The following is a 23,302-nucleotide window of genomic DNA, read 5'->3' as shown; positions in this document are numbered from 1 at the left end:
ATGGTCTGCATCCCAGAGTTCTTAAGGAAGTAGCCCAAGAAATAGTGGATGCATTGGTGATAATTTTCAAAACTCCGTATATTCTGGATTAGTTTCTGAGGATTGGAGAGTGGCTAATGTAACTCCATTTTTTTTAAAAAAGAGGGAGAGAAAAACCGGGGAATTATAGACCAGTTAGTCTGACATCAGTGGTGGGGAAAATACTAGAGTCGGTTATCAAAGATGCTGTAACAGCACATTTGGAAGGAGGTGAAATCATCGGACAAAGTCAGCATGGATTTCTGAAAGGAAGATCATGTCTGACTAATCTTATAGAATTTTTTGTGAAGATGTAACTGGTAGAGTGGATAGGGCACAGCCAGTAGATGTGGTATATTTAAATGTTCAAAAGGCTTTGACAAGGTCCTATACATGAGATTAGTGTGCAAACCTAAAGCACACGGTATTGGGGGTACGGTATTGATGTAGATAGAGAATTGGTTGGCAGACAGGAAGCGAAGGGTGGGAGTAAACAGGATCTTTTCAGAATGGCAGGCAGAGACTAGTGGGGTACGCAAGGCTCAGTGCTAGGACCCCAGTTGTTTACAATATATAATAATGATTTAGACGAGGGAATTAAATGCAGCATCTCCAAGTTTGCGATGACAGGAAGCGGGGCGGCAGTGTTAGCTGTGAGGAGGATGCTAAGAGGATGCGGGGTGACTTGGATAGGTTAGATGAGTGGGAAAATGCATGGCAGATGCAATTTAATGTGGATGAATGTGAGGTTATCCACTTCGGTTGCAAGAACAGGAAAACAGATTATTATCTGAATAGTGGCCGATTAGGAAAAGGGGAGGTGCAATGAGACCTGGGTGTCATTGTACACCAGTCATTGAAGGTGGGCATGCAGGTACAGCAGGCGGTGAAAAAGGCAAATGGTGTGTTGGCATTCATAGCTAAAGGATTTGAGTACAGCAGCAGGGAGTATCTACTGCAGTTGTACAATGCCTTGGTGAGACCGCACGTAGAGTACTGTGTGCAGTTTTGGTCCCCTAATATGAGGAAAGAGATTCTTGCCATAGATGGAGTACAGAGAAGGTTCACCAGATTGATTCCTGGGATGGCAGGACTTTCATATGAAGAAAGACTGGATCGACTAGGCTTATACTCACTGGAATTTAGAAGATTGAGGGGGGATCGTATTGAAACGTATAAAATTCTAAAGGGATTGGACAGGCTAGATGCAGGAAGATTGTTTCCGATGTTGGGGAAGCTCAGAACGAGTGGTCACACCTTAAGGATAAAGGGGAAGCCGTTTAGGACCGAGATGAGGAAAAACTTATTCACACTGAGAGTGGAGAATCTGTGGAATTCTCTGCCATGGGAAATAGTTGAGGCCGGTTCATTGGCTATATTTAAGAGGGAGTTAGATATGGCCCTTGTGGCTAAAGGGATCGGGGTATGGAGAGAAGGCAGGTACAGGGTTTTGAGTTGGATGTCAGCCATAATCATACTGAATGGTGGTGCAGGCTCGAAGGGCCGAATGGCCTACTCCTGCCCCTATTTTCTATGTTGCTATGTTTCTATGTCTGCATTAAATTCTATCAGCAATGACCACTGGCCGCTATGCTCTGAATCTTGGTGGCTTCCGCAAATGCAGTACACCCCAGTACCAAGGAAATCCATTTTTTTTCTATATCCAATCCCTTAGAAGGCCTGCCAACAATTTAACCAAGACTGATGTTAGGCTGAGCTGCCTTTAATTCCCCTGCTTACCCGAACGGGACTTTTTTGAACAACCGAACAACATCAGCAATCCTCATCACTTTTGGCTATAAGCATTTGACATATCTCTGCCACGGTCCGTGCAATTTCTGCGCCAGCTTTTCACAAGTGCGGAGATGACACCCGGTCAGGATGTGAACATATATCGCCAGAATTTCCCTGAAGTCAGCAATAATCTCCTTGTACAACACAGAACACGGAACAGTACAGACCAGGAGCAGGCACTTCCGCCCACAATGTTGTGCCGAACCAGATAACAGGTAAGTAAACATACCAAAATCTAATCCCTCCTACATATACAATCCCATATTCCTCATATTAATGTGCCTATCCAAGCGTCTCTAAAGAGACCCTAACGTAGCTGCCTCTGTTACAACACCCGTCAGCACATTCCAGGCACCCGCCACTATCTGCGTGGTTAAACAGAACTCTCTGAATATTAGACGGTGTTTAACATGGCGCGAATGTGGTGTTGGACTTTGACAGATCAAATGTCAAGGGACAACTTGCTGTTAATAGCAAGCCCCTTAGCAGCGTTGGTGAGCAGGTGGATCTTGGTGTCGGAGTCCGCATCTCCCTCAATGTGGCTGCAAAGGATGAAAGCGTGACGACAGAAAGCAGATGACATTCTTGACCTTATCAGCTGAGGGGCTGATTTCAGGAGTCGGGAGGTTATAAAGCTGTCACAGCATAAGATGTTGGAGCAGAATTGGGCCATGTAGATCATCAAGACTGTTCCGCCATATCATCATGGCAGATCCATTTTTTTTCTCTCAGATCCAGTCTCCTGTCTTCTCTCCGTTTACCTTCATGCCGTGTCAATCAAGAGTCTATCAATGCTGCCTTAAATATACCTAAAGAATTGTCCTGCAAGCTACGTGAGGCAAAACATTTCACAAGCTCGTCGATCTCTGGCTAAATAAATTCCTTCTCATTTCCTTTATAAAAGGATGTGAGGGTGTGTCCTGTGGTTGACTCTCCCACCATAAGAAATATCTTCTTGACATCTACTCTATCAAGGCCTTTCACCCTTCATTCTTATGAATTCTTGTGAATTCATGCCATCCAATGTTCTTCATACGACATGCCATTCAGCCCCGGAGGTACTTTCGTGAACAACCTTTCAACCCTCTGTGATTACATTACATAACTGCTGATCTAAGGCGTCCAAAACTGCTCACAATACTGTAAGTGAGATCTCACCGATGCTTTATAAGGTCTGTACTCTAACAAATGAAACGTCAAACAGGCGGTGCTGACACATCCAAGAACGACGAAGTCACCTTTCTGAGCGAGATCCTTACCCCTCTCCACCGGGAGGAATCTCAAATGGATTACGAGTCACCACTGACATTGATCGTGTGGTGTGTGAAGCTGGAAGCTGCGTCTACCAGCCGCTCTGCTGGTTTGAATAAACGACTAGAGTCAATCATTCTCTCTTGCTGTTTGTGTGAAGCGACTTAGCTGGTATCCAAACTGTGGAACAACCTCTTTATTTTGTGGACTGACATGACAGATTACATCCTGAAGCCGGGGATCTCGTGAGACAGTTTATCTGAGGTCATTTCTTTATATTTTCTGTGAAGTCTTTGCCTGACTATTTTAGTGTGAACCCGAACAAGTGTATGTGGCAAGAGCGCCTCGGACTATTAAAGTAACGGTTGAAATCATTTGATCGCTGTCTCTGTCTGCAATCACATCAACATTACATCCTTCTTTTATAGTCAATTCCCCTTGGAATGAATGCTAACCTTATATTTGCCTTCCCCACTACATACACAACCTGAAACTTAAACTTTAAGGAATCCTGCAAATGCACTCCCAAGTCTCTTTGCGCTTCAGGTTTTTGTGTTTTCTCTCTATTTAGTAAATACCCTATCCTTTCATTTCCTCTACCAATATACACTCACCAACACCGTATTCCATCTGCCATTTCTTTGCCCATTCACCTAACCTGTTTGTCCTTCTGTAGCCTCTCTACTTCCTACAACCTACTTTCTCCTCCGCCTATCGTCATATCGTCTGCAAACGTTGCAACAAAGCCATCAATTCCATCATCTAAATCATTGACATTTAATGTGAGAAGAATCGGGCCCAACACAGATCCCTGTGGGACGCTACCGGCAGCCAAACAGAGATATTCCCATTCTTTCAGCCATTGCTTTATCCACACTACATTCGTTCCAGTTATACCATGAAACCGTAGCCTGTTAAGCTGCATCGTGTGGTACCTTGTCAAAGGCCTTCTGAAAATCCAACTACACAGGGATTGGGATCCAGTCCCTGGGAAAGTGCGGTCCCTCCACGTGCTCTACTCGGTACTTCGTGTCCATGGAATCGGCGATCTACCTACAACCATCCTGGAGATCATACCTTGCAGCTCAGCTATTATTACTTACCCGTGACTTTCTTGGAAATCACCCCGCTATACAGTGTGGTCTCTGTCCTGAGAGTTGTAGCCACCGAATATTCTGTCCGGTTCACTATCACTTTTATGTTTGATCGATTTGACGCCATTTGTTGGCAGCAGCTGATAGCAAAATATGGTACCAAAGATACTGTTGCGTTCTGCTCTGTTTTTAGAAATATTCCCTATTTCTTCAATATTCATTCTTCGAAACTGATTGACGATTTAGCTTTGGACTGTTTTATAAAGCTGGGTTACTATGCGGATCTCGGGTGAAGTGGGATATGACTGATTACTACCAATCAACATTACCCCCATTCGTGTTAATACTACAGAACAGAAGGGGAGGGGCAGAAACTGTACTGGGTGTCTTTCATATATACCCCAATAGTAACAACATACCGAAAAGCTTCGAAAAGCGGTAAGTCAGACCATTCGCCAGAACCGGACAAGATATTGTCCAGACTACAGTGGGAATTGAGGGAGCTGATTGTTGAGCCTGTGGTTATGATCGTTTCATCATCAATAGGGACGGGAGAATTACCCGAAGATTAGAGGGATGCAAATTTTCTTACCTTGTTCACGAAAAGTAGAAGAGATAACCGAGGAAATTATAGACCAGTGAGTCATACTTTAGTGGTGGGCAAGTTGTTGGAAAATAACCTGAGAGGATCTATGAACATTTGGAGAGACATAACCTGATAAGGAATAGTCAGCATGGCTTAGTCAAGAGCAGACCGTGCCTCACGAGCCTGTTTTAATTCTTCGAGAATGTAACTGACATATTGATGACGGTAGAGCAGCAGATGTAGTGTATTTGGATTGCAGTGAAGCGTTTGATAAGGTTCGCGATGCAAAGCACATTGGGAAAGTAAAGAGAGATAAAATCCAAGGAGACCTTGCATGGTGGATCCAGAATCAGCTTGAACTTTGCCTCCAACTTTCACCCTGCCCTCAAGTGCCAGAAGGGAGATCGGTGGGAAGGGATGGGGGGGGGGGACGAGTGGACAATGTAGTGGCGTAGGGAGCGATCCCTGCGGAAAACAGAAAGGGGAGGGGAGGAAAAGATGTGCTTGGTAGTGGGTCCCCGTTGGAGGTGGCGGAAGTTACTGAGAATTATACTTTGGACCTGGAGGCGGGTGGGGTGGTAGGTGAAGACAAGGGGACCCCTATCCCGAGTGGGGTGGCGAGCGGATGGGTTGAGAGCAGATGTGCGGGAAACGGCAGAGATGCGTTTCAGAGCAGAGTTGACGGTGGAAGAAGGGAAGCCCCTTTGTTTAAAATGAAAAACATCTCCTTCGTCCTGGCATGAAAATCCTCATCCTGAGAGCAGATGCGGCGGAGACGGAGGAATTGTGAGAAGGGGATAGCATTTTTGCAAGAGACAGGGTGGGAAGAGGTATAGTCCAGGTAGCTGTGAGAGTCTGTAGGCTTATAGTAGATATCAGTAGATAGGCCGTCTCCAGAGATGGAGACAGAAAGATCAAGAAAGGGGAGGGAGGTATCGGAAATGGACCAGGTAAATTTGAGGGCAGGGTGAAAGTTGAAGGCAAAGTTAATGAAGTCAGCGAGCTCAGCATGCGTGCAGGAGGCAGCGCCAATGCAGTCGTCGTTGTAGCGAAGGAAAAGAGGGGGATGGATACCCGTACAGACTTGGACATGGATTGTTCCACACAGCCAACAATAAGGCAGGCATAACTGGGACCCATATGGGTGTCCATGGCTACACCCTTGGTTTGGAAGAAGTGGGAGGAGCCAAAGGAGAAATTATTGAGAGTAAGAACTAACTCCGCTAGACGGAGGAGAGTGGCGGTAGAGGGGAATTGGTTAGGTCTGGAATCCAAAAAGAAGCGAAGAGCTTCGAGACACTCAGGTTGGAGGAGCAGCACCTGATATACCGGCTGGGTAGCCTCCAACCTGATGGCGTGAACATTGACTTCTCTAACTTCCGTTAATGCCCTTCCTCCCCTTCCTACCCTATCCCTGACATAGTTAGTTGTTTGCCTGTTCTCCATCTCCCTCAGGTGCTTCCTTAACCCCTTTCTTTCTCTCGAGGCCTCCCGTCCCATGATCCTTTCCCGTCTCCAGCTCTGTATCACTTTCGCCAATCAACTTTCCAGCTCTTAGCTTCATCCCACCCCCTCCGGTCTTCTGCTATCATTTCGCTTTTCCCCTCCCCCCAACTACTTTCAAATCTCTTACTAACTTTCCTTTCAGTTAGTCCTGACGAAGGGACTCGGCCCGAAACGTCGACAACGCTTCTCCCTATAAATGCTGCCTGGCCTGCTGTGTTCCACCAGCATTTTGTGTGTCTTGTTGGTAGTAGGGATGTGTTGCTTTTTTAGTAAAATATTAAATAAACTCGTTAGAAAGAGATTGTATCGGGTTGGAGGGTGTAGAATCTCCAGGTAGGGGATTCTACTTCTGTGGTGGGGATTTACGGACATTCATCTCCTTCGGAGTGGAGACATTTCCCCTCATCTCAGTCCCGGACTGTACACCCCCTTTTTCAGAGACTGGGATCCCTGGTTCAACCGTTAATGATGTTGTGTATTTCAATGTGTTCACCTCTCAGTCCGCGATTCTCTAAATGAAAGGGTTATCACATTTGATCTTTCTTCATATGATGACCCACCACTCCAGGGATCAGTCTGGTGAATCCTCTTTGCACTCTCTATAACAAATACTCTCTAACCTCTTTGTTAATCCACTATGGAATTAATTTCCATCCTCTGCAGCCCCGTGTTGCCCAACCACTCATCTCTCACCCCTGTCACTATTTCCACCTTCCAACCTCCCCCCTCACCCGGATCCATCTCTCACTCTCCAGCTCTTGCCCATCCCCACCCCACACCTCTTTTCTCTGACTATTTCCCCTCCACTCTCAGTCCAGAGCGACGGTCTCGGCCTGAAATTTTGACGGTCCATTTCCATCCGCAGATGCTGCCCGACCCACTGTAAAGTCCCCTGTTACGTGTCCAGCTGTGCCATGTTGTTGGTGGAGTGGACAGCGTGGTGTTTGTCTCTACTCGGGTCACAACACCAGAATTGCCAGCGTGGTCCACACACAGTGTATTAGTGAACAGAAAACCTCTCGTCCCTGCAGTCTTTGTCTCCTGGTAAACCCAACCCTCTGACAGTGTGAACGATAGTTATCCTTCCTCACCCACCCCGTTTTTATTCACTTTATGAACATGCAATCAAACCGTGCACAGTATGTAAGCTGTGGAGATATGTTTTAACTATTGTGTTGTTGTGTTGCATTGGAGCTGGAGTAAGAATTATTTCGACCTCCATCACATTTGTCTACTGAAAATGGAATTAAACAACCCTGAATCTTGAATAAACATTTCAGAGGCTGAAACGTCACTTTTCTGTCTCTCAGAATCATTGCGGTGACAATGGAGTTCACAAATCAGGGGCTCCTGTTATTGCGGCATATCACCGCCAAGTGGCAGTGTTGTCCACAAAAGTGAGAGGTTTGCGGCGATAAGGCGGGGTGGAGAGTGCTGGAAGCCAATTCTGCACGTGGATGAAGTACTAGACCTGCCCCAAACTACACTCCTCACGAAGAGTTAGGGTCCGAAACGAACCTTCCATTTGAGGCAACTTTTCAACATCGTGCCTGTTGGGGTCATCTGCTGTTTCCAGTTTTCCAGGTTTTCCTCGACATCAGTGACACCCGATGTAGTCTCTGCATTCTGCTCTCCATCCCGATGAGATTCTGCAGATGTTGGAGATGCAGAGTCACAGACACAAAATGTTGGAGGAAGTCAGGAGGTCCGGTAGCTTCTATAGAGGGGATAAAGCAAAACAGAGATTTCCTGCCGAGACCCTTCATCGGGACTGGAAGTGGGGAGAAGCCGGAATAAGATGGTGCGGGGACTGGAAAGAGCCCAAGCTGGTTGGTGATAGGTGAAGCCAGGTAAGAGTGAAGGTGAGTGGGTGGGCGAGGTGGGAGATGAAGTGAGACGCTGTGAGGTGGTAAGTGGAAAATGTAAAGGACGGAAAAGAAGGAATCTGATCGGAAATGAGAGCGGACAATGGGGAGTAAAGGAAGTAAAAGAGGAACCAAAGGGATTCGATTCGCAGTGGAGAAGAGAGAAGTGAGGAGGCAGAATGGAGGAGACTGGCATGTGGGTTGATGAAAGAAAAGATGGAGGTAGTGGTTAAAGATACCGATGATCCTGCCATCAGGTTGTAAACTACCCGGATGTAATATGAGGTGTTGCTCCTCCAACCTGATAGTGCGCTCATCGTGTTAGTTAAACAATGAACCGGAAGAGAGAGTGGGTTACTAATTTTCCCCTGGGATTCCTATTAAATCAATTCCCTCTCACCTTAAGCTGGTACCCTCTGGTTGCTGATACCACAAAGGTGGGGAAAAGGACTGCACACATTCCCCATTTCTGTACACTGATAGTTTGGAACACCTGCATAAGGTCACCTCAATCTCCTGCACTTCAAGGTGTGAAGTCCCAACCTGTCCAACCTCTCTCCAGAACTCAGTCCCTCGAGTGCCGGAACCATTCTCGTAAATCTCCCCTGCACTCATTCCAACTTGACGTCCTCTCTCCTATAGCAGACTGACCAAAACTGAATACAATAATCCAGGCGTGGATACCCTAACAATATGCGAACCCAAATGCAACTTCACTGGCCTCTTCTTCAGACCATGAGCCATGAGATATCAGACAGGGGCTGCTCAGCCAATCAAGTCTGCTCCGCCATTCCTTCGTGTCCAATTGATTATCTCTCAACCCCATTCTCCTGCCTTCTCCCCATAACCCTTGAACATCCATTTAAAATACACTCAGTGACCTGGTGTCTACTCCGACCGTGGCAATGAATTCTAAAGATTTACCACTCCCTGACTAAAGAAATTCCTCCTCATCTCTGCTCTCAGTGGGTGCTCTGTATATTGAGGCCGTGGCCTCTGGTCCCAGACTCACACAGTACAGGGTGCATCTTCTTCATGGCCACTCTGTCGAGGCCTTTCAATATTTAATAGGTTTCAATCAGATCCCCTCTCTTTCTTCCAGACCAGCGAGTACGGGGTCAAAGCTATCTATCGCTCCTCATTCGTTACTGGAATCATTCTCGCGAACCTTCTCCGGACCCCCCTCCAATACGAGCACATCTGTTTCTCAGATAGAAGGCCGGAAACTGTTCACAAAACACCAAGAGCGATCTGACCAATGCGTTTTAAAACAATAGTGTCACAACCTTGTTCTGATATGCTGACATTACAGTTGTCATCCTTCATCAACACAATCTGCAAGCGAAACTTTAGGGACTCCTGCTCAAGGATTCCCAAGCACCTATGCCTCTCCGATTTTTGAATTTACTCCCATTTAATTGTCTTACTACGCCCTTATTCCTTCTAACAAATGTACATGACCGTACACTCGCATACACTGTATTTCATCTGCTACTTCGTTGCCTGTTCTCCAAACCTACCGAAGACCTGCTGCAGACTCCTGCTTTGCTCTAAACTACCTGTCCCGTACCTATCCTTTTATCAACTGCAAAGTTCCTCACTAAGGGATCAATTCCGTCATCTCTATCATTCAGATTTAACATGAAAAGAAGCGGTCTCAATACCGACCCAGCGGAACGCCATTCGCCACCGGCAGCAAACAGAATCGGTTTGCATTGTTCTGGCCATCTCCTGCCAGTAAACCAATCTTCGACCGATGCTAGTATCTTTCCTGTAATACCATGAGGTGTGATCCTGTTCAGCAGCTTCATGTGGAAGACCTTGTCAAAGACCATCTGAAAATCCAAGCAAACAGCATCCACTGTATTTCTTTTGTCTATCCTGCCTGTTATTTCATCAAAGAACCTCTAATGAGACTCAAGTCCAACACCAAGACAGGAAGTTACAGTGGTTTATTGATTTCATCAAGACAAATGTGAATGAAACAATGTGTGAGCTGCTGACGTGCGGGAATAAATAAGCTGCTCCCGACTCACTCACAGTCACACACAATTAACTGACCGGCGACAACGAGTGACCGGTTGAATAATCAGTCCCGTTTCTCACCGTCACTCTGCATCGGGGAACCGATGATTATAAAATCACACTTCAGGACCGTGTCCGGGATCGCTGCAGATCCAGGGTCACTGCCGAGGGATTTGTCCATTTATCATCATTATATCGGCCAGGCTGCCGAATGCACCGTCCTCAGCACAGGGGGCAAAAGGATTCTCTCCCGGGACCATCCCCCCCACCCCGGGACACCGGTGTCCCAGACTGAGCCCCGGACCCCGGGCTCTTCCTGTCCGGGTAATTCCCCGGGGTGCCACGTGGGGAGTCTCCAACACGCACTTCCGGCGGAAGCTGTCCCGCCGGAAAACAGGCGGAAACACGTCACTGCGGGACCGCTGCGAGCGACGCACACAGCGCGAGGCCCGAGCCGGGTCCGTTAAAACCGTTGAAAGTTGAACCAGGCGCGCGGCCGTTAAAGGTAAGGGCGGGAGTTAAAGGGGAGGGCGGGGAGTCGGCCAAATGTCCCCATCTCGCGGGCGGGGATGTTCACACATTCAGATGTTCACAGATCCACTCTCAGTCCGGGTCTGGGTTCCTGTAGAGATCTCAGTTCCTTCATCCCGATCTCACTGAACCGATTCATCACATTCAGATGTTCACAGATCCACCATCAGTCCGGGTCTGGGTTCCTGTAGAGATCTCAGTTCCTTCATCCCGATCTCACTGAACCGATTCACCACATTCAGATGTTCACAGATCCACTCTCAGTCCGGGTCTGGGTTCCTGCAGAGATCTCAGTTCCTTCATCCCGGTCTCACTGAACCGATTCAGCACATTCAGATGTTCACAGATCCACTCTCAGTCCGGGTCTGGGTTCCTGTAGAGATCTCAGTTCCTTCATCCCGGTCTCACTGAACCGATTCACCACATTCAGATGTTCACAGATCCACCATCAGTCCGGGTCTGGGTTCCTGCAGAGATCTCAGTTCCTTCATCCCGGTCTCACTGAACCGATTCACCACATTCAGATGTTCACAGATCCACTCTCAGTCCGGGTCTGGGTTCCTGTAGAGATCTCAGTTCCTTCCTCCCGGTCTCAGTGAACCGATTGTACTCCAGCCTGAAACAGATGGGAGAATAAAGATGAAATAAACAGATCACACAACAGTGTCAGTAACGGGGGACCGGGGTTAATGTTTCAACAACACTCACAGACAAATATCACCAGAAAACCCGCGGATCCGCTGATATTTTATCACATTGAACATTAACACAAACACTCACCGGATCCGCTTCAGATTCGGGAGGGTCAATATGAGGCGGCGGAGAGTGGGGTGAGATCGGTCTGTCAGAGAGTTGTATCTCAGGTTCAGCCAAGTCAGTGATGGGTTTGTACTGACAGCGGAGACGAGATCCTCGGCACCAGAATCTGTGAGACCGACACTCCTCAGCCTGGAGATGAGAGAGAGTGAGAGTGAAGGACACAGAGAGACAGGAGACGGTACAAATCCCCAGTGTTTATCAGTAACACAATTACTGATCACATTAATGTTCAGTGTCAGACACCCAGTGACTAAACACAATCTCCCACAGTCTGGTACTTACACCAGTTTCTGTATTTTACACTTCGGTTTCCTCAGAGCCGCAGACACCAGTTTCACTCCTGAATCTCCCAGTTTATTATAACTCAGGTTCAGCTCAGTCAGAATTGGGTTTGTAATGAGAGCGGAGGCGAGATCCTCGGCACCACAATCTGTGATACCGACACTGTCCAGCCTGGAGATGAGAGAGAGTGAGGGTGAAGGACACAGAGAGACAGGAGACAGTACAAATCCCCAGTGTTTATCAGTAACACAATTGCTGATCACATTAATGTTCAGTGTCAGACACCCAGTGACTGTAACCACAATCTCCCACAGTCTGGTACTTACCCCAGTTTCTGTATTTTACACTCCGGGTTCCTCAGAGCCGCAGACACCAGTTTCACTCCTGAATCTCCCAGCTTATTATCACTCAGGTTCAGCTCTGTAAGTGTACGGTTTGCACTGAGAGTGGAGGCGAAATCCTCGGCACCAGAACCTGTGAGACCGACCTTCCTCAGCCTGGAGATGAGAGAGAGTGAGGGTGAAGGACACAGAGAGACAGGAGACGATACAAATCCCCAGTGTTTATCAGTAACACAATTACTGATCACATTAATGTTCTGTGTCAGACACCCAGTGACTGTAAACACAATCTCCCTCAGCCTGGAGATGAGAGAGAGTGAGGGTGAAGGACACAGAGAGACAGGAGACGGTACAAATCCCCAGTGTTTATCAGTAATACAATTACTGATGTTTTCTTCAGCACGACTGCGGAAGTCGGCCAGTGAGAACAGCGAGAAGAGTTTAAAAGGAAGACAGATTTACAGAGCGAGTGTCAGAGGAGCGGGAGATAGAGTAGGAAGGCTTTGGCTCAACGGGGCTTCGGCGATAAAGGGTCGAGATGAGGTAGGTTATCTGTTTACAATACAGACAGAGAGTATGTGTGTGAGGCTGGGTTTCTGTGCTCAGTGTCAGATGTGGGAGATCCTGGATACTCTCAGCCTCCCGGACGGCAACATCTGCACCCGGTGTGTCGAGCTGCAGCTCCTTACAGACCAAGTTAGGGAACTGGAGATACAGCTCGATGACCTTTGTCTGGTCAGGGAGAGCGAGGAGGTGATAGAGAGGCGTTACAGGCAGGTGGTCACATGCAGTTGATAGAGAAGGGAGGCACTCAGTCCGATGGTTTGAGATGTGTCTATTTTAATGCAAGGAGTATGATGAATAAAACGGATGAGCTTCGAGTGTGGATCAGCTCTTGGAGCTATGATCTGGTGGCCATTACAGAGACTTGGATGGCTCAGGTGCTGGAACGGCTACTTCAAGTGTCAGGATTTAATTGTTTCAGAAAGGACAGGGAAGGAGGGAGGGAAAAGAGGTGGGGACGTGGCACTGTTGATCAGAGATAGTGTCACGGCTACAGAAAAGGAGGACATTATGGAGGGGCTGTCTACGGCGTCTCTGTGGGTGGAAGTTAGGAACAGGAAGGGGTCAATAACTCTACTGGGTGTTTTGTATAGGGTACCCAACAGTAACAGGGACATCGAGGAGCAGATAGAGAGACCGATTCTGGAAAGGAGTTTTAATAACAGAGTTGTTGAGGTGTGAGATTCTAACTTCCCAAACATTGATTGACAGCTGTCTAGAGTGAGGGGTTTAGATGGGGTGGGGTTTGTTAGGTGTTTTCAGGAAGGTTCCTTGACGCAATATGTAGATAAGCCTACAAGAGGAGAGGCTGTACTTGATCTGCTATTGAGAAATGAACCTGGCCTGGTGTCAGGTCTCTCAGTGGGAGAGCATTTTGAAGATGGTGATCACAATTCTATCTCTTTTACCATTGGCTTAGAGAGGGATAGGAACAGGCAAGCTAGGGAAACCTTTAATTAGAGTAAGGGGAACTCTGAGGCAATCATACCGGAACTTGTAATCATAAATTGGAATCTGATATTCTCAGGGAAGCATACCGAAGAAATGTAGAAAATGTTCAGGGGATATTTGCGTGGGGTTCTGAGTAGGTACGTTCCAATGAGACATGGAAATGATGATAGGGTACAAGATCCGTGGTGCTCAAAGGCTGTTGTAAATCTAGTCAAGAAGAAAAGAACTTATGAAAGGTTCAAAAAATGATTATAATGCTAGCAGGAAGGAGCTTAAGAATGAAATCAGGAGAGCTAGAAGGGGTCATGAGAAGGCCTTGGCGGACAGGGTTAAGGAAAACCCCAAAGCATTCTGCAAGTATGTGAAGAGCAAGAGGATAAGATGTGAGAGAATAGGACCAAACTGGTGTGACAATGGAAAAGAGCTTATTGAACCGGAGGAAATAGCGGAGGTATTTAATAAACCATTTGCTTTGGCATTCATGATGGAAAAGGATCTTGGCAATTGTAGGGATGACTTGCGGTGGACTGAAAAGCTTGAGAATGTAGATATGAAGAAAGAGGATGTGTTGGAGCTTTTGGAAAGCATTAAGTTGGATAAGTCACCGGGACCGGAAGGTAGAGCAATGGATGTAGTGTATATGGCTTTCAGCAGGGCATTTGATAAGGTACCCCATGCAAGGCTTATTGTGAAAGTGTGGAGGCATGGGATCCAAGGGGACATTGCTTTATGGATCCAGAACTGGCTTGCCCACAGAGGACAAAGGGTGGTTGTAGACGGGTCATATTCTGCATGGAGGCTGGTGACCAGTGGTGTGCCTCAGGGATCTGTTCTGGGACCCTTACTCTTTGTGATTTTTATAAATGACCTGGATGAGGAAGTGGAGGGTAGTGTTAGTCAGTTTGCTGATGACACAAAGGTTGGAGGTGTTGTGGATAGTGTGGAGGTCTGGCTGAGGTCACAGCGGGACACCGAAAGGATGCAAAATTGGGCTGAGAAGTTGCAAATGGAGTTCAACTCAGATAAGTGTGAAGTGGTTCATTTTGGTAGGTCAAACAGGCTGGTGGAATATGGTGTTAATGGTAAGAGATTTGACAGTGCGGAGGATCAGAGGGATCTTGGGGTCCGAGTACATAAGACACTCAAAGTTTCTGTGCAGGTTGACTCTGTAGTTAAATAGGCGTATGGTGTATTGGCCTTCATCAGTCGTGGGATTGAGTTTAAGAGTCGAGAGGTAATGTTTAAGAGTTGAGAAATTATGAGGGGGATAGATCAAGTTGACATGGATAGGCTTTTCCCAATAAGAATAGTGGAGATTCAAACAAGAGGTCATGATTTGAGAGTTCGGAGGCAAAAGTTTAAGGGTAACACGAGGGGGAATTTCTTTACTCCGAGAGTAGTGGCTATGTGGAATGAGCTTCCAATAGAAGTGGTAGAGGGAGGTTCGGTATTGTCATTTAAAGTAAAATTGCATAGGAATATGGAAAGGAAAGGAATAGGGGGTTATGGGCTGAGTGCAGGCTGGTGGGACTAGGTGAGAGTAAGTGTTTGGCATGGACTACAAGGGCCAAGATGGCCTGTTTCTGTGCTGTTATGGTTATATCGTTATATGTTGCAGCTATATAGGACCCTGATCAGACCACACTTGGAGTACAGTGCTCAATTCTGGTCTTTTCACTATAGGAAGGACATGGAAACCATAGAAAGGGTGTCGAGGAGATTTACAAGGATGTTGCCTGGATTGGGGAGCATGCCTAATGAAAATAGGTTGAGAGAACTCGGCCTTTTCTCTTGGAGAGACAGTGGATGAGAGGTGGTTTGACAGAGCTGTACAAGATAATGAGAGGCATTGATCATGTGGATAGTCAGAGGCTTTTCCCCAGGGCTGAAATGGCTAGCACATTGAAAGGGCATAGTTTTAAGGTGCTTGGAAGTAGGTACAGAGGAGAGGTCAGGGGTAAGTTTTTTTACACAGAGAGTGGTGAGTGTGCTGAAAGGGCTGCTGGCGGCGGTGGTGGAGGCGGAAACGATCGGATCTTTAAACTCCAGGAAGGCAACATGGAGCTCAGAAATATAGAGGGCTATGGGTAAAACCGAGGAAATTCTAAGGTAGTGACATGTTCAGCACAGCGTTGTGGGCCGAAGGGCCTGTATTGTCCTGTATGTTTTCTATGTGTCCACTGATCACATTCATTCTCAGTGTCAGACACCCAGTGACTGTAAACACAATCTCCCACAGTCTGGTACTTACCACAGTTTCTGTATTTTACACTCCGGGTTCCTCAGAGCCGCAGACACCAGCTTCACTCCTGAATCTCCCAGTTCATTCTGCCCAAGTCTAAAAACAAACAGACAGATTCATGAACAAGGTGATTCAAACCGTGGGTCTGAGGGAATTTCTCTCACTCGGATATTCCAGGAAACATTAAACCCATCAGTAAATCACTGATTGGAGTTCCCATCACTGTCAATGTCCCTCACAGCCCAGATCCAGGGTATTCACCAAATGTCAATAATTTAGTCTGTCGGTGTGACCCTCTAAACCCCACATATTCTGTCCCATTCCCCGATGGAGAGAAAAGTGTTCCTGACCGAAATGCCGAAATGTCAATTGGACACAGTGAAATAGACCCACCTGAGCTAAAGGGATGGGGAAGAGAGATCCCACAAGAAGAGTGGGGGATGGGAACAGAGGCCCCACACGAGAAAGGGTGATGGTGAATAGAGATCTCACAGGAGGAGGGGGGATGGGGAATAGAGATCCCACAGGAGGAAGGGGGATGGGGAAGAGAGATCCCTCGGGAGGAAGGGGGATGGGGAGGAGAGATACCACAGGAGGAAGGGGGACGGGGAGGAGAGATCCCATAGGAGGAAGGGGGATGGGGAAGAGAGATCCCACAGGAGGAAGGGGGATGGAGGAGAGAGATCCCACAGGAGGAAGGGGGATGGGGAAAAGAGATCCCACAGGAGGAAGGGGGAAGGGGAAGAGAAATCATACAGGAGGATGGGTGATGAGTCGGAGAGATAACTCAGGAGGAATAGGTTTGGGAAAGAGAGATTCCACGGGTTGAGGGGGCATGAGAACAGAGGACCACAGGAGGAAGGGGGATGAGGAAGGGAAATCCCACAGGAGGATGGGAATGGGGAAGAGCGATCCCACAGGAAGTATGGGGATGGGAACAGAGGCCACACAGGAGAAAGTGGGATAGTGAATCACGTTCCCTTTCCTGGTTTTAGATCATTCGTCCATCTGAACTCCTCTTCTGGGCTCTCTCTTCACGGTCCCCCTTCCTGCTGTTGGGCCTCTGTTCCCATTCCCCTCTTCCTGTGGCATCAGTCTTTCTCATCTCCCTTCCTCCTTATTGATCTCTCTTCCCCATCCCACTTCCTCCTCAGGGATCACTTCCCCCTCCCCCATACTCCTCTGGGATCACTCTTCCCCATCCCCCTTCCTCCTCTGGGATCTCTCTTCCACATCCCCCTTCCTACTCTGGGATCTCTCTTCCACATCCCCCATCCTCCTCTGGGATCTCTCTTCCCCATCCCCCTTCCTCCTCTGGGAGCTCTCTTCCCCATCCCCCTTCCTCCTTTGGGATCTCCTGCCCCATCCTTCCTGCTGTTGGATCTCCCTTTCCCTTCCCCCTTCCTTCTGAAGAGAGACCCCACAGCATCTGGGTGTATCCGACAGGAAGTGGCGGGTATTCGAACAGAGGCCCTACAGGAGTAAGTGGATGGGAAAGAGAGATCCCGCAGGAAGAGGTGGGATGGGAAAGAGAGATCATACAGGAGGATGGGTGATGGGTCGGAGAGACACCTCAGGAGGAATGGGTTTGGGAAAGAGAGGTCACACAGCTTGAGGGGGCATGAGAACCGAGGACCCACAGGAGGAAGGGGTATGGAGAAGAGAGGCCCCACATGAGAAAGAGTGATGGTGAATAGAGATCCCACAGGAGGAAGGGGGTTGCTATGGACAGATCCAATAGTTGGAAGGAAGGGGGAGTGGGAACAGAGAGCCCAGAGGATGAAAGGGGGATGGGAAAGCGAGATCTCACAGTTGGATTGCTACCTGTGCCACGTGCTAGTGAGGCTAGAAATAGGAAGGTAATGCAGCTAAATACGTGGCTGAGGGGATGGTGCATGAGGGAGGAGTTCACGTTTCTGGACAATTGGGCTTTCTTCCAGGGGAGGTGTGACCAGTTCGAATTGGACAGTTTGCACCTGAACTGGAGGGGACTAACAGCCTTGTCGGTAGGTTAGCAAGTTCTGCTCCGGTGGTTTTAAACTAGATTGCAGGCGAAGGGGGCAGAGTGTTAGAGCAGATAGTGAAGTGGAGGAGGATAAAGGACATGTCAGGACTGCTTTTATAAACAGATATCAATGGTTTGTACGTGGTGGAAATGTTCTCAGGTGCATCTATTTCAAGGAGCATTGTAGGTAAGGCAGATGAGTTTAGATCGTGGATTGGCACATGATGATATCGACATTATTGCTATTAATAAGACGGTTGCAGGAGGGGCAGGACTAATAACTATATAACCATATAACAATTACAGCACGGAAACAGGCCATCTCGGCCCTTCTAGTCCGTGCAGAACGCTTACTCTCACCTAGTCCCACTGACCCGTACTCAGCCCATAACCCTCCAATCCTATCCTGTCCATATACCTATCCAATTTTACTTCAAATGACAATACCGAACCAGCCTCTAACACTTCAACTGGAAGCTCATTCCACACAGCTACCACTATCTGTAAAGAAATTACCCCTCATATTACAATTAAACGTTTGCCCCCTAACTCTCAAATCATGTCCTCTTGTTTGAATCTATTCTCAATGGAAAAAAGTATATCCGCGTCAACTCTATCTATCCCCCTCATAAGTTTAAATTTCTCTAACGTCCCCCCTCAAACGTCTATGCTTCAAAGAATAAAGACCTAACTTGTTCAATCTTTCTCTATAACTTCTGTGCTGAAACCCAGGTAACATTCCAGTAAATATCCTGTGTACTCTCTCAATTTTGTTGACACCTTTCCTATAATTTGGTGACCAGAAATGTACACAATACTCCAAATTTGGCCTCACCGATGCCTTGTACAATTTTAACATTACATCCCATCTCCTATTCTCAATGCTCTGATTTATAAAGGCCAACATACCAAAAGCTTTCTTAACCACACTATCCACATGAGATTCCACCTTCAGGGAACTATGCACCATTATTCCTCGATCACTCTATTCTACTGCATTCTTCAATTCCCTACAATTTACCATGTATGTCCTATTTGGATTATTCCTACTAAAATGTAGTACCTCACAGTTATCAGCATTAAACTCCTTCTGCCATCTTTCAGCCCACTCCTCTAACTGGTCTAAATCTCTCTGCAAACTTTTAAAACCAACTTCATTATCCACAACACCACCTACCTTAGTATCATCTGCATACTTACTAATCCAATTTACCACCCCATCATCCAGATCATTAATGTATATGACAAACAACATTGACCCAGTACAGATCCCTGAGGCACACCACTAGTCACCGGCCTCCAACCTGACAAACAGTTATCCACCACTACTCTCTGGCATCTCCCATCCAGCCACTGTTGAATCCATTTTACTACTTCAGTATTAATACCTAACGATTCAATCTTCCTAACTAACCTTCTGTACGGAACCTTGTCAAGGGCCTTAATGAAGTCCATACAGACAACATCTACTGCTTTACCCTCGTCAACTTTCCTCGTAACTTTTTCAAAAAAACTATAAGATTTGTCAAACATGTCCTTCCACGCACAAATCCAAGATGACTGTTCTTAATCAGACCCTGTCTATCCAGATAATTATATATACCATCTCTAAGAATACCCTCCATTAATTTACCCACCACTGACATCAAACTGACAGGCCGATAATTGCTACGTTTACTCTTAGAACCTTTTTAAAATAATGGAACCACATGAGCAATACGCCAATCCTTAGGCACCATCCCCATTTCTAATGACATTTGAAATATTTCTGTCAGAGCCCCTGCTATATCTACACTAACCTCCCTCATGGTCCTACGGAATATCCTGTCAGGCTCCGGAGATTTATCCACTTTTATATTCCTTAAAACCTTCAGCTTCATATTTCGGGGTTCCGTTGATTCAGACATGAAAGAGGTGAAGGATGAAAGGGGGAGGAGTGGCATTACCAGTCAGGGAGAATATTACAGCTGTGCGTAGACAGGACAGCCCAGAGGGTTTGTCTACAGAGGCCATTTGGGTGGAGCTGAGGAACGGGGAAGGGTAGTATTATAGACCGCCCAATAGGCAGAGAGAATTGGAGGAGCAAATCTGCAGAGAGGTAGCAGGCCGATGTCAGAAATAGAAAGTTGTAATCGTAGAGGATTTTAAATTTCCACATATTGACGGGGACGCCCACTCTGAGAAAGGGTTAGATGGTGTGGAGTTTGTCAAATGTGTTCAGGAAAGTTTTCTAAATCAATATATTGAGGTATCAACGAGAGAGGGTGCAGTACCTGATCTCCTATTAAGTAACCAGACAGGTCAGGTGACAGAAGTATGTGTAAGCAAACATTTTGGGTCCAGTGACCATAATGTCATTAGTTTCAAGTTAATTATGGATAAGGATAGGACTGGTCCGCCAGTTAAGGTTCTGAATTGGAGAAGGGCCAATTTTGTGGAAATGAGAGAGGATCTGGGAAGAGTGGATTGGGATAAGTTGTTTTCTGGCAAGGATGTGTTCAGTAAGTGGAACGCCTTCAAGGGTGAAATTTTGAGAGTGCAGAGTTTGCATGTTCCTGCCAGGATTAAAGGCAAATTTAACAGGCAGAGGGAACCTTGGTTTTCAAGGGATATTGGCGATCTGCTTAAGTAGGTGTTTAGCAGCTATAGGAAACAAGGAACAAATGAGGTACTTGAAGAGTATAGAAAATGTAAGCAAATACTAAAGAAAGAAATCAGGAAGGCAAAAAGAAGACATGAGGATGCTTTGGCAGATAATGTGAAGGTAAACCCGAAGGGTTTCTACAAGTATATTAAGAGTAAAAGGATAGTAAAGGACAAAATTGGTCCCCTAGAAGTTCAGAGTGGTCGTCTCTGTGTGGAGCCTCACGAGATGGGGGAGATCTTAAACAGTTTTTTTGCGTCAGTGTTTACTCAGGAAACTGGCATAGCGGATATGGAATTAAGGGAAACAAACAGTAATGTCATGGAACATATAGAGTTTAAAGAGGAGAAGCTGCTTGCTGCCTTACAGCGAATAAAGGTAGATTAATCCCCCGGGCCTGACATGATATTCCCTCGGACCTTGTGAGAGACTTGTGTAGAAATTGCAGGGGCCTTGGCAGAAATATTTAAAATGTCCTCAGCCAGGGGTGCGGTGCCGGAGGATTGGAGAGTAGCTCATGTTGTTCTGTTGTTTGAAAAAGGCTCCAAAAGTACACCAGGTAATTACAAGCCAGTGAGCCTGACATCAGCAGTAGGTAAATTATTGGAAGGTGTTCTGAGAGATCGGATATACAAGGATTTGGACAGCCAAGGGCTGATAAAAGATAGTCAGCATGGCTTTGTCTGTGGTAGACCATGTTTAATGAATCCTGTAGTGTTTTTCGAGGAGGTTACCAAGAATACATATGAAGGAAAGGCTGTGGATGTTGTCTACATTAACTTTTGTAAGGCCTTTGACAAGGTCCCACATGAGAGGTTAGTTCTAAAGGTCCAGACACCAGGTATCCATGGAGAGGTTGTAAACTGGATTCGAATTGGCTGTGTGGGAGAAGACAGAGAGTGGTAGTGGATGATTGCTTCTCAGACTGGAGGCCTGTGACTAGTGCTGTGTCTCAGGGATCTGTGCTGGGACCATCGTTGTTTGTAGTCTGTATCAATTATCTAGATGATAATGTGATAAATTGGATCAGCAGGTTTGCGAATGACACTAAGATAGAGGTGTTGTGGACAGCGAGGAAGGCTTTCAAAGCTTGCAGAGGGATCTGGACCAACTGGAAGAATGGGCCAGAAAATGGCAGATGGAATTTAATGCAGACAAGTGTGAGGTGTTCCATTTTGGAAGGACAAATCAAGGTATGACATACACGATAAACGGTAGGGCACTGAAGAGTGCGGAGGAACAGAGGGATCTGGGGGTTCAGATGCACAACTCTCTGAAAGTGGCATCACAGGGAGACAGGGTTGTAAAGAAGGCTTTTGCCACCCTGGCATTCATAAATAAAAGTACTGAGTATAGGAGTTGGAATATTATGGTGAGGTTGTATAAGACATTGGTGAGGCCAAATTTGGAGTATTGTGTGCGGTTCTGATCACCTAACTATATCAGTACTATATACGATATCAGTAAGTTTGAAAAAGTGCAGAGAAGATTTACTAGGATGTTGCCCGGTCTTCAGGAGTTGAGTTACAGGGAAAGATTGAACAGGTTACGACTTTATTCCTTGGAGTGCAGAAGAATGAGGGGAGATTTGATAGAGGTTTACAATATTATGAGGGTATAGACGGGGTAAATGCGAATAGGCTCTTTCCACATAGATTAGGAGAGATAAATATGAGAAGACATGGCTTCATCGTGAAAGGGGAAAGGTTTAGGGGGAGCATTAGGAGGAACTTCTTCACTCAGAGGGTGGTGAGAGTGTGGAACGAGCTGCCGTCTGATGAGGAAAATATGGACTCACTGTTAAGCTTTAAGAATAAATTGGATAGATACATGGATGGGAGAGGACCGGAGGGTTATGGACTGTGTGCAGATCAATGGAACTAGCGGAATAAGGTTTTGGTACAGACTAGAAGGACTGAATGGCTTGTTTTCTGTGCTGTAGTGTTCTATGATTTTATGATTCTATGGGGAGGAGAGTTCCCACAAGCAAAAGGGGAATGGGGATGGGGAAGCGAGATCTCACAGGAGGTCGGGGGATGGGGAAGCGAGATCCCACAGGAGGAAGGGGGATGGGGAAGAGAGATCCCACAGGACGAAGGGGGATATAGACAGAAAATAAACAGGATGAAGGGGGAAGGGGTTAAGAAATCGGCCAGGAGGAAGAGGGATGTGGAACAGAGTTCCCACAGGAGGAAGTGGGATTGGGAAGAGAAATTCCACAGGACAATGGGGCATGCCAAAGAGAGATCCGACAGGAAGAAGTCGATGGGGGAGAGAGATCCCACAGGAAGAAAGGGTATGGGGAAGAGAGTTCCAACAGCAGGAAGGGATAGGGAAGAGAAATCCACAGGAGCAAGGGGGATGGGGAAGAGAGATCCCACAGGAGGAAGAGGGATGGGGAGGAGAGATCCCACAAAAGGAAGGGGGATAGGGAAGAGAGATCTCACAGGAAGGGTGGTGGGGTGTGTGGACAAGACATCCCACAGGAGGATGAGGAAAGAGTAATAGAGAGTCCACGGGAGGAATGGGGATGGGGGCGAGATTCCAAAGAATGGAAGGGAGATTGGGATGAGAAGTCCCACAGGAGGATTTCAAGGGTAAACGATAATCCTACAAGACGAGACGACGCAGACATTTTTTGTACGTGTGCGTTGGGTCTGAACAGAGGCCCAGAGGAGATGCGCCCTCGCTCTTTGCGTATCTGGAAGTGAGCAAAGTCACACACAGGGAAGGGCAGTGGGACGACAATCTCACAATGGTATTTCTTTCCTTTCTCACTGGGAC

The 23,302-nt window shown here is 46.8% G+C and overlaps 1 protein-coding gene across 4 annotated transcripts in view; it reads right to left on the bottom strand.

Annotated features, from left to right (window-relative positions):
* Positions 1-10,051: 10,051 nt before the first annotated feature.
* Positions 10,052-23,302, bottom strand: part of LOC132387563 (NACHT, LRR and PYD domains-containing protein 3-like) — a 68,508-nt gene continuing 55,257 nt past the window's right edge. For all 4 annotated transcript variants that reach the window (XM_059959942.1, XM_059959944.1, XM_059959945.1 and 1 more), the window contains 5 exons: positions 15,879-15,965; positions 12,098-12,268; positions 11,772-11,942; positions 11,451-11,618; positions 10,052-11,286 (listed from right to left, as the gene is read on the bottom strand). In XM_059959942.1, coding sequence (XP_059815925.1) covers positions 11,199-11,286; positions 11,451-11,618; positions 11,772-11,942; positions 12,098-12,268; positions 15,879-15,965 — 685 coding nt within the window. In that variant the 3' untranslated portion in view covers positions 10,052-11,198. The remainder of the gene's footprint in view (positions 11,287-11,450; positions 11,619-11,771; positions 11,943-12,097; positions 12,269-15,878; positions 15,966-23,302) is intronic.

This window comes from Hypanus sabinus, unplaced genomic scaffold, assembly GCF_030144855.1.
Source record: "Hypanus sabinus isolate sHypSab1 unplaced genomic scaffold, sHypSab1.hap1 scaffold_199, whole genome shotgun sequence".
In the NCBI taxonomy this organism is placed as follows: Eukaryota; Metazoa; Chordata; class Chondrichthyes; order Myliobatiformes; family Dasyatidae; genus Hypanus; species Hypanus sabinus.
Note: the sequence above shows the minus strand (reverse complement) of the source record. Positions and strands in the feature narration are given on the sequence as shown.